Source organism: Mastigoproctus giganteus, chromosome 5 (genome assembly GCF_048544385.1).
Source record: "Mastigoproctus giganteus isolate SK-2022 chromosome 5, ASM4854438v1, whole genome shotgun sequence".
Lineage (NCBI taxonomy): Eukaryota > Metazoa > Arthropoda > Arachnida > Uropygi > Thelyphonidae > Mastigoproctus > Mastigoproctus giganteus.
Genome location: NC_143579.1, coordinates 115,167,378 through 115,179,646, shown reverse-complemented (window position 1 = coordinate 115,179,646; position 12,269 = coordinate 115,167,378). Strand labels below are relative to the sequence as shown.

General features: G+C 37.6%; 1 protein-coding gene across 1 annotated transcript in view; it reads right to left on the bottom strand.

Annotated features, from left to right (window-relative positions):
- Positions 1–12,269, bottom strand: part of mbc (dedicator of cytokinesis protein myoblast city) — a 966,604-nt gene that overhangs the window by 260,504 nt on the left and 693,831 nt on the right. Inside the window, exon 27 of the mRNA XM_090373417.1 lies at positions 5,799–5,871. Coding sequence (XP_090229543.1) covers positions 5,799–5,871 — 73 coding nt within the window. The remainder of the gene's footprint in view (positions 1–5,798; positions 5,872–12,269) is intronic.

Sequence of the window (12,269 nt, the reverse complement as noted above, 5' to 3'; positions counted from 1 at the left end):
ATGCCGGTGTCCCCCAAGGTTCAGTTCTTTGCCCCACTCTTTTCCTCTTGTATATTAATGACCTTCTTCCATTGACTGGAAATCCTATCCATAGTTTTGCCGATGATAGCACATTGATTTCCACTTTCCATTTTGAGAAACCTTGTCCTGCTCAATCAGCTTCAACTTCTCAAAAATCTGCTACCAATTCCTTAAATGCCGATCTTCAGTTAATTCTCCAGTGGGGCAAAGACAACTTAGTTGATTTCAACCCTTCTAAAACTCAGTCTTGTCTTATATCTCGCAAAAAGGATTCTTCTGCTCCTATGCTTATCTTTAGTGACACTCCGATTTCTAGGCAAAATGATATATCTCTTTTGGGGATTACCCTGACTTCTAATCTCTCTTGGCACAAGCACATTACAAATATTGCTTCCTCTGCATCTAAAAAACTTGGTTTTCCCTTTCGCTCTCGGCGTTACTTTTCTTCCAAACAGCTGCTCACTCTGTATAAATCGCAAATCTGCCCTGCCATGGAATATTGTTCCCACATCTGGGGTGGTGCCCCCAAAACCTCTCTCAGGCTTCTTGATTCCATTCAGAAGATGGCAATTAGGTTAATTAATGATTCATCTTTAATAAAGTCTCTCCACTCGCTGTCTCATAGACGTGCTGTTTCTGCTGCATGCCTCGTCTACAGATACTTCCATGGGCACTGTTCTTCTGAATTGACTTCTATAATTCCCGCTCTCTCTCTCTCTCTCTCTTGCTTTCAAAACAGTCTGAACATGTGCCGCCACCAGCCAACATCCATTTACTGTCCAACTCCAAACTCACAGAACCAACTTTTCATCTTCCTCGTTTATTCATTCAACTGCTGTTTTCTTGAACAACCTTCCTTCTTACGTATTTCCTGAAAATTACAGTCTACAGAAGTTCAAGTCCAATGTCAATAAATATCTTCTTTCGTCTTCTTAACCTCCAACCCACGGTACTAAGTACTATAGGTTCTAATACCTCTCATGTTTGGAGTTTACATAAAAAAAAAAAAAAAAAAATTTGATGTCTCGACCAGCACTAAAAATTCATCAAATTTATTTACTATGCTATTCGCACTGGTGTACATGAGCATGCATGCACCTGTTCTTACTCTTAGTTGCCTTAACACAGCCTGTGCATATTCTTGTTCCAGGATGACTCTCAGCAGTCCTTGAAATCCCCAGCTCCATACTTTCCGGAATGCTGCTTGTTCCAAAAGAAGCAGTGCAAGAATGATTTTCAAGTCTGGCTGTGGCTATTCTTAATCTATTTGAGTGTGTATTCCTCAAGCTAACAGTTTTCTGACCATCTAAGACTGTCTTGATAATATCAGCAGATGTTCCTGCACCCTTTCTATTTAAATGTATCCGTCCCTGTAGAAGTAGTCTCTCCTGTTAATAAGCACAGACCACACTAAGAAAAGTTCTACCTCGTGACTCTTGCAAAATCCCTCCAGGGCTGAATTGATTGACAAGGCTCTCATCATATACTTCCTCCTATCGTGTTGGGCAGAATTGCAGACAGTTTCAAGTTTAAACCAACTCACAATTTTTTTTTTCAACATTGTCCTGTATTTGTTAAGTAAGTCTACAGATCATTAGTGACAATATGTTTTAGCATTAGTAGAGGCATAGATACAAGAAAGCAAGCTTATATAGCATCAGCCAAAATAAAAGAAAATAAAAAATAAAAAAAGCCCTTCCCATTTCACCCAACCATTCAATCCAAATGTTTGTCTAGTTCTGCCTTGAACTAATTTAAGTTGTTAATTGGAAGTTTTTTCCAACAATCAACAACCCACTGTATAAAGGCAAATTTCTGCACATCTATTCTACAAGTCTTTCCTCAATTTCAATTTATAACCCCTCAGGTGAGTAATCTGAGAAGAATCCTATCAGCATTGAGCTTGCTCAATGGTAATAGGATTCTTGCCATCAATCCCATTAGCATTGAGCTTGTCCAATGCTGATGGGATTCTTCAAGGACTTATAAACCTCAAGGCCAATTCAAAGCCTTAAACATCTGAATGAGATCACCTTGCAAGTGCCTAGTCTCCAGATGCTGCAATTTGCAGAACTTAAGCCTTTCTTGTTAACAGCAATCCTCTGTTCCATTCATTAATCTCTTTGCCATTCCCTTGCCTTATACTTTAGGGAATAATCACCTCCTTATCCGTGCTAGCAATATATAATTGACAAGACATCATGAGCTACTCTTGCAGCCTGTCTGCACTACTCAGAAAACTTCATATCTGACTGCCAATTACCCCAGGTCCTTTTCATTTTCCACTGCCCTGAGTGCAGTACCACACTGTTGATACATTACTCTGGAGTTACTGATATGTAATAATTTACATTTGTCAATGTTAAACTTCAGTTGCCATCTCTGAGTCCATCTGCTCAACTTTTCTAGATCCTGTTGCAGTAGTGTACTGTCATTATTGTCATTAACAACCCTGCCAACTTCGTACCATCTGCAAACTGGGATATTACCCTGATATACCTTCGTCAATATCAATCATAAATACAAAAAAAAAAAAAAAAAAAAACAAGAATGGCCAAACACCGAACTCTGAGGGACTCCACTAATAACATTAGTCCACGAAGAGCAATGTAGATTGATTACCATTCTCTGTCTTCTCCCACTCAACCATCCCTTTATCAATAGCAGCTACTGGCCATTAATGCCATACTGTTCCAATTTTTATAGTAGTCTTCCATGTGCAACAGTATCAAATGCTTACCCAAAATCTAAGTATATGATATCAACATTATTTTTTGCATCCAGTTCCATTGTGACCACATTGTAGTATCCAACCAAATTGGTAAGACAAGACTTCCTCTTAACAAACCCATGCTGTGTCTGAACTATAACTGCAGTCTTGTTTTGATGATCCTACAGTGCTTCTTTAACCAGTGACTCCATTATTTTCCCTGGAATGGAAGTTAAACTAACAGGTCTGTACTCGTGTCTCCCTTTGTTGTTGTTGTTGTTATTTGGTTTTTATGAGCATTAGCAACTAAGGCCACATTGCTCCGGGATATGCGGTGGTCATTCCCTGACCTTTCCGCATCCTCCGTATTTGGTGGTGACGGGCTCGAACCCCGGTCTAATCAAGAAGCGTATGCTACGCACTGCTGCTCCTTCCCACCTGGCTATGGAGGCGGCGCCTGTCTCCCTTTGATTCCCCCCTCTGTGTACTGGGGACACATTGCACATCTCCAGTCCATAGGGATCTCCTGTGTCCAAGAAGCTCTCATAAGTATGGCAAAGGGTTTGCTGACTTCCTTTAATATAACTGGATAGATGCATTCCAATCATCCAGGTGCCTTTCTTATGTTGAACATCAACCATTTCTCCCATACTTTGCTCTCATTTATTACAGAATCAATCATTTAAATCCCTACTAGAGTTTGATAATCTTCTGACCTCCACTTCCCTACAGACATTGTCATGTGTGAAGGTAGATGCAAAATATTCATTTAGTTTGTTAGCTACCTGAGCAGGATCATCAACAGTTGAACCATCGATATCAAGTGGAACAAGCTGATTCATCCCCTTCCTTCTAGAGTTTACATAAGTAAAGAAGTCTTTACTTTTCCTCTTTGCATCCTTTGCTAAAGATTTCTCATAATCTGCCTTCGCTTGCCTAACCTCCTTTGTGACTTCATTACAGACTCGCTTATATCTACTATAGTCTTCTGTGTCACCTGATAATTTATATCATTTTTCTTCACTGCCACGAGTCTCATTAGTTCATCTGACATTCATTTAGGCCTAAACCTTGCAGTATTTCTTAGTTAGGACAAAAAGCCAGTAGCTTCCAAGATTACTGCCTTCAATGCTTCCCATTTAGAATTTGCTATCGGTAACATTAGCAGTTGGTCCCATTGTATAGAATTTAAAACTGTCTGAGACCACTGTAGTCATCTTTATGAAAGCAGAAACCCTTCCCTTTACCTTTGATGGTAGTTACTTCTTTGAGTAAATCCCACGTCAGCACGCTGTTATCACTGCCACCTAGTGCTTCCTATATCTGCAGATTCTTAATGCAGGAAGAATCACTGTTGATAATCAGATCAAGAGTATTACTCCCTGTGTGTACAACAATATCAACCTGTATTCCATTAAAAAAAGATTTTTTTTTTTTATTTTGGCTTTATAAGCTTACTTTCTTACATCATTTGCCACTACTAATGGTAATAGAGTAATGAGATTTTGATTATTAACAAATTAAAACTAACAATAACAGAATATAATTATAAAATCAGGCTATTCCAGATGCAGTAAATTGTTTGTTCCTGTGATAAACACCTGTGTGAAAACATTTGAATGCCAGTATCTGATAACATCTACAATAATTTTTATATCTGCTTCCATATCACAGGCCGATGGTTCCTTTAAAAATGCTGACACTATGTACAAATCCCACAACTGGCTGGTAATATCTTGATCTTTGTTACACTTTCTTATAATGTAGTGTAATATTTTGTTTGGCCAGTAATATTTTGATCTTTGTTACACTTTCTTATAATGTTTGTTTGTTATTTGTTCTTAGGAGCATTAGCAACTAGGGACATATTGCTCTGGGGATATGCGGTGGTCATTCCCTGACCTTTCCACATCCTCTGTATTTGGTGGTCACGGGCTCGAACCCCAGTCTAATCAAGAAGTGTGTGCTATGCATTGCTGCTCCTGCCCACCTGGCTATGGAGGCACCTTCTTATAATATAGTGTAACAAAACACACAGGGTGCTTAAAAGTCACAATATCATATAAAACCTTTCATGATTCTTGTTCTCTACGCAAACTCAGAGATGTCAAGCAGGAGGTAAACATTCACCATTATAAAATATGTAAAAACAATTTATACAAGTTATTCTCTGACCAATTAGATCATGATATCATGAAGTGGACAATCCAGGATTTTAATATTTATGATAAATAAATACTACCACCTATAACTAATTGATTCCAGTATTAAAACAAAAAGCAAATTTTAAATGGCAAAACCAAACTTCAACGAAACTTCTTCACAAGATGGGATTGTGTTGGAAGAATTCTCAACACTGAAGAAAAGTTAAAATGGAAAGAATGGTATAATGCTTAAAAGAATGAAATACATACAGAATATGAAATGATTAAGAAATTAAAAGAAACCTATTGTTTACATTGACAAGACGTAAATGACAAAATCTAACTCGACAGTAATATGACATCCAAATATTTTAGAAAGCTGAAAACATTTCATGAATCAATGAATCATGAAGTGTTTTCAGCTTTCAATTTTGTTGCGATTTTGACTGAATCAACCTTTGTGTAAAATACTGCAAACAACTGTTTTCAAGCTCACAAATTATGTGGAGTTTCATTTCCCTTCATTCAATAATACATAAAATTTAATAAATAAATTTTCTGTTTATACTCCGGGACGACCACACGGTTAGAGGAGTTCACAAAACAGAGAGAACAAGGAACAGCACCATATTTAGAAGTCACTGGCTTGACCCCAGGTCACTTTAAAGCACATGTACTTATGAACCCTTGCACTGACCACACAGTTAAGGCATTAATTTTTCTTTTAAATGAATTTGCTAATTACAAGGATTCTAAATTAAAGTTGCAATGTTTCTATATGTTTATATTATTAGAAAAAGTGGTAATACTTTTCCTAAAATGTGCCTTGAAAACGATATAGCCTTTATCACAAAAAACATAGCCTTTATGACCAAAGTTCAGTTAGGCAATATATAGATTAAATAAGTATCAAGAAGACTTACCTGATATTCAAAGGGGTGAGTAAACTGATCCCTAATTGTTAGAGAAAAGTATCGCAAGGCTTTTAAAATTACACTAAAGAAAAAGAAAAAAAAGGGGTAAAAAAAAACAACAACCACTGGTTATCTTGTATGACAAAACACCCCCCATCATAACAAATGAAAATCATGATTACAGAATTATCTACTTTAATTTTTCTGTTGTTTATATAGGTTAAATTTATTTTTTAATACAAATTTATTTAATAAATACATTTATTATTTAATTTAATTAGCATACAATGAACAATAGTGTAATATTTCACATTTTATATCATATTAAATAAATACATATTATATGATACAGAATTTTAGCAATCCATCTAATGTAAAATGAGCCTATTTGGAAGAGGTTATGCTTCTTTATGGGCTTTACACCCTTATTGCTGCATTCCTCAGATGCCACACAGACCTAACAATAGATGCTGAATGCCATTTATACTGACTGTGGCATAATTTGCAAATGTCTCTCCAAATTATACTACAGAAAAAGGAAAACAAAAAGAAAAAGGAAAAAATCATTAGAATAAATTTTAAGTGCAGACTAGAAATAAAGGACAAAATGCAATTAATGACCTATTTTTGGTGTATGCTTACAAATGAAGAATACCACAATCTCAAAGTTATACCAATTTCTCAAATTGGTGTGGTATGGCATGGCACGTATCATTTACATGATTATATTTTTACTTTTTGATTACTGAGTAAAGGTGGGTGGTTTTTTTTATACCCTGCCTATCTTTGTAATAGTGGTCTGAATACCCATCTTTATAATTATAAAAAATATATATATATTTGCTATTTACATAAATTAAATTGATTCTAAACGAAAGTTGCAACCCTTCTGTATATTTATATGTTTTAAGAGAAAAAAAAAATCACTTTAGAAACAATACTACTCTATGAAAAATTTAGTAATTACAAAAAATGCACTTTAGAAAGAATATTACATTATGCCTTTACTACAGTATGATAAAAGCTTTACTGTTCTTTCAGAGCTGTGATGATTCTTTCAATGACATCGTTTCATAATAACTAAAGTCATGCACATAAAAAGAAGGTTATAAGACATTTTTAATTGGATTTAGTAATTTATTTATTTTGATTGTTAACTTATATTTAATTGTTATTGTTTAAAGTAAGATAAATTGCATTGAAAATGATTTTAATATATGTTTAATTTATTAATACGCAGAATGATTACTAATTGATAAATTATGTGCATTCCTGTTTTAGGTATACGTATAAATATAATTTGTATTTGTAAAATGTCTTCCTCCTATGCAAGGTTTTTGCTACTTTGGGGGAATAATAATAATAATAAGCAATGATATTAGAATGGAATTTGGTCTGGATAAATGCAAGACCCACAGATTGCACCAGGGAAAATTAGTCAACCGAAACTACCAGCTGTAGACTTGTAAAGAGATCGAAGCCATGGCAGAGGGAGAGGCCTACAAATGCTTGGAGATGATGCAGGCTCAGCAGTTACATCACAAGGAAATTAAGGCCTGCTTGACCGAAAAATACCATTAGAGAATGATGACCAAGAGCCATCAACACCACCCGAAGTCAGCTGTGGAGATACTGACAATTGCTTAGAAAGGAGGAGGAAGGGGCCTAATAAATCTCATCGAACAGCAGAAAACAGCAATTGCTATCGTGAAGGATTACTTCCAGAAACACACAGCAGCACTCCACCAGGCCATAGCGAAGATAGACAAGAGGTATACCCCACTCAACCTAAGCGAGGAGTCCCCTCCCAACCAGGAGGCACAAACGAAGCTAGAAAAATGGGCAGAGAAGACACTCCATGGCAGACACTACAATGATCTCCATCAAGATCACATAGATAAAATTGCTTCCAAAAATCCTTTAGTCTCAGGGAAGACATTCTTCCCTGAGACTAAAGGATTCATGCTCACCATCCAAGACCAGGTAATCAACACCAGAAACTATATAAAATACATCACCAAGGAGCCTAGAGTGTACGATGACATGTCGACGATGCCACCTGGCCTCAGAAACAATCCACCACATCACTGTGGGGGTGCAAGGTGATCACCCAGACTGAGTACACTCATACACATGACCAGATAGTCAGGATAATAAATCAGAAGCTAGCAAGGAAATACCAGTTGATCAAAGAAAGTGTACTGTACTGTACTACAAGTACAAACCCCAGCGGGTACTAGAGAACCCAACCCACAAGCTGTACTGGGACTGTGCCATAATAATGGATAAGACAATTCTGCACAACAGACCAGACATAACCCTTGTGGACAAGAAGGAAAAGGATACCTATCTGATTTACATAACAGGACCCAACACTGGCAACCTGCAGGAAACCCATGTGTAAAAAATCAGGAAGTACAAGAACCTAAGACATGTGGCATATGCAACAAGTTATGACCATCCTGATCATCGTGTCAACTACAGGTGTGGTGCCAAAGACCCTACATAACAGCCTAGCAGCAATACGTCTCCCAGTGAACACCTACAAGGAACTCCAGAAAGTCGCAATCCTGAAAACCTGTAGGATAGTCAGAGAGTTCCTTGACCAACAGTAACACTAGACATAACAACAACCACCCTGTGTACTTAGTTGCAATACCTGTCATGAGGTGGAATCCCCAATCAGGAAGAAATAATATAATAATAATCACTAGTAGCACATTCCACCTGAAAGACAGAATGGGTTATTGATAATTTTTGCATAGAAAACTGTAAAATAGCAGATGAGCAATAGCAAAAACAAGTAGTTTCTTTGGTAATCAAAAAATTAAATTCCATATTAATTCACTGATATAAAATTTAATAAGATTTGGTGATACACTGCATAAGAATGGGTGGCGAAGGTAAAGAAAGCCAACATGAGAACGACAAGAAACATCGGATAACTTACGTGGAAAATTAATTTCCCGATACGGCACTCTAGTGCTGCTCGCTCGGTAAACAGACGGTAGGTGTTATCGGTCTGGAGCAAAGTCGAGAACGATATGTTGATTGACAGGTAGGCATGGCAAATGATGCGCTGATTGGTGCGCAAACACAACACATGATAACATCGCTTTAGTAGCACTCAGAAGCACTAATGGTAACTTGCCCTAATCGCACACGCCCTAATGAACACTTTCCATAATGGTGAAAAAAGGTCAGGTTACCTCCACTTGAAACCCATGGGAGCTTGAACCCCTCCCAAAATGGAGGGGGTAACCTAACCTTTTTTCTTTAGAATCATGGGTGGACTAGTGCATAAACTGTTTATTAACAAAATATTAATTTTTTATTACTGTACTTTTATTTTTAAGGTCAGGTTACAAAATATAATGAAAAATAAAGAAACCTTTTGCTTTTTTCGTAACCAAACTTAAATCAACAGTATAACAAAAACACTCATGAACTCCAAAAATCTGCTTTTAATAATGAAAAAAAAAAAAAAAAAAAACACAATGAAAAACATAAAAATGAACAGAATGAAACTTCTATTAATTTAGTTTTCATCAAAAAATCAACCGATGTTTTATTTTCTTTACAAATTTCTTCCATCTTTAAAAGATTCATCGCTACTATTACCTTTTTACTGTTCATCACAAAACTATTATGTACCGTTCTTTACTCACAAATACACATTATAATGCCAACCAATGACTACACAGTAGCTTGTTGTCTGTCATCTCGCCCACCACCAATCATTTCATTGTTTGCCACGCCTACCTGTCAATCAATATATTCTTCTTGATTTCGAGTCCAGACCGATAACCCCTACTGTCTGTTTACCGAGCGAGTAGCGCTAGAGTCCGGTGTCGGGAAACTAATTTTCCGCGTATGTTATCCGACGTTTCTCGCCGCTCTCGTGTTGGCTTTCTTTATCTCAGCCGAATGGGTTAAAAATGATTTTTAACTATCCCATAAAAGATGAGCAATGTAATAATAATAATTATACTGTATGAAAGGCATTATATGTAAATTTATTATCAATAAACAAAGATAAGAAAAGAACACTTAACTTCATGTTGAGATAAATAAAAATAAACTCCAATTAGTTTATGGGTACTTAATTATTTTAGCCGACCGGGCTAGCCGGGTGGGTAAAGTGCCTGCCTGGCAACCCAATTGTCGTGGGTTCGATTCCCGCGACAATTGGGCTTGGATCAAAGTACTGCAAAAACCTTGGGAGGTGCATTATAGCCACAGAAGCCTATGCGCAACAACTACCAAAAAAAAAAAAAAAAAAACAACATAATTATTTGAAACGTGTCTTAATAGAGAAACAGGATGCTCAATATACTAAAATAAGCTTACTTAAAACTGATAATTTTGAACAATCCCTCCTTAAAATTTTTTGAACTATCCATAGTGGGCAGCAGAATTTAAATGAGGGAGTGAGAGCCTGGAAGGTACTCTCACTGTAGAAGATCTGTAAGGCGCCTCCGTAGCCAGGTGGGAAGGAGCAGCAGTGCGTAGCACACGCTTCTTGATTAGACCGGGGTTCAAGCCCATCACCACCAAATACGGAGGATGCGGAAAGGTCAGGGAATGACCACCGCATATCCCGGAGCAATATGGCCTTAGTTGCTAATGCTCCTAAAAACCAAATAACATTCACATTCACAGAAGATCTGTAACATCCATAACTCCAGAAGTTGTTGACAGTGTGCATGATCTGCTAGTGATAGTTCAGTACACTGCTAACATTATGGACATTTCATCTCATCTCAATATGTGTACCACATAACACAACACAACAGCAGAGGTTCTCATTAGATGCAATCTAGTGAGAACTAGATTGACATAAAAAATAGGATGTCAATCAGCACGATGGTCCCAAAATTATTGATAGCAGATCAAAAATGCACAAGAGTTGTCAAGTCAAGTGAGCATGTGCATAATTTCCAGGTAGGTTCAGTAAATTTCCTTGCAGGGTTTGTGACCATGGATGAGACATAGGTCCATTACGTTCAGCCAGAAACAAAGGAGCAGTCCATAATGTGGAAACACAGTTCTTCTTCCCCTCCAAAGAAAGCCAAGTAAATTTATTCTGCATTGGTTTTTTGGGATGTATAGTGTTTATTGTCCAGCGGGACCAGGGGTTTCCGCTACAAAAAGCGAGGTATAGTCTGAATCGCAATTCAAATTCTGTAAATGCCAGAGATAGTGTGAATTTCAGTGTAAGTTTTCGTAGTGTAGTTATGTTGGTGTGTTGTCCCTCCGGATTTTACCTGCTAGTGCTACAAGACCATGTTTCCTTCTATCGCTTCAGGGAGGTTGGTTATTTGGTTTTTAGGAGTATTAGCAACTAAGGCCATATTGCTTCAGGATATGCGGTGGTCATTCACTGACCTTTCCACATCCTCCGTATTTGGTGGTGACGGGCTCGAACCGCTTCAGGGAGGCAGCCAGGTTCAGGAGGAAAAGACTAGAGGGTATGAACCATGGTCTGCATCTGAGCTTGCCAAGGAGGGCCCAGGAAAAAAAAAAAAAAAATAGACTGGAAAGAGAAGATGTGACAAAGGAGATGACAGTGAAAAAGGAGGGAACAGAGCAAGAAAGTGAGGTTGGGCAATAGGAAGGCAGTCCACCCAGAAATAGGAAGTCAAGGGTATAGGGACACTTCTTTGGGGAAGCCCATCCTTCATAGGAGGGGGGGGAACTATCAAGAGGAGTAGAAAGTTTTGTGGTGGTAGAGCCCACCAGACAAAAGTGTGTGGGGGTAGGGATAGGGAAGAAAGGTGTTCAGGGAAGTAAAGTATAGGGCTAGGGCATCCTAGTTGGGAGGAGAACGCATTGAGAACTGTAGCTTAATGTGTATATTCCCACACTGGCCAGGCCAGCTGTAGCCAGAGTCAGCCCATCCCAAACAGCACCCTAAAGGGCACAGTATCAGCAAGCAGTGGGGGGGGGGTCCGGATGGTTAACACCTGCATAGTCCACTTGGGGTGGCCTGTTATAATAGCACATACAACCCGTCATCCATCTCCAATTCCAATGTACATCTTTCATGCTAACAATTACACATGTAACAATTTTTTTTTTTTTTTTTTTTTTTTGTGAGGCTACTAACAGCAAACAATACCCACTCACACATTTGTTCCATCATCCTCGTACATTCAGGAAAGGGGGAACTACTCTTATCTTTTTTTTTTTTTTTTTAGAAATAATCAACAGCACTTCACTCGGTCATCACACAGTTTACACATATGACAATAACTTTCACTCACATCCATACAATTTAACCGGAGTAGGGAGAAACTGTTAAAAATTATCTATACATATTCAGGGTACAACAATCAACATGAACAAACATTCCTATCTCAGACAATTATGAATCTCTGGTGTCAACTTTATACTGCAATGTTATAAAGATATAGACTGACAATCGTCCGTTAAAATTCATTTTCTTTATCTTCCATCTCAGCCACCCAACACAACACA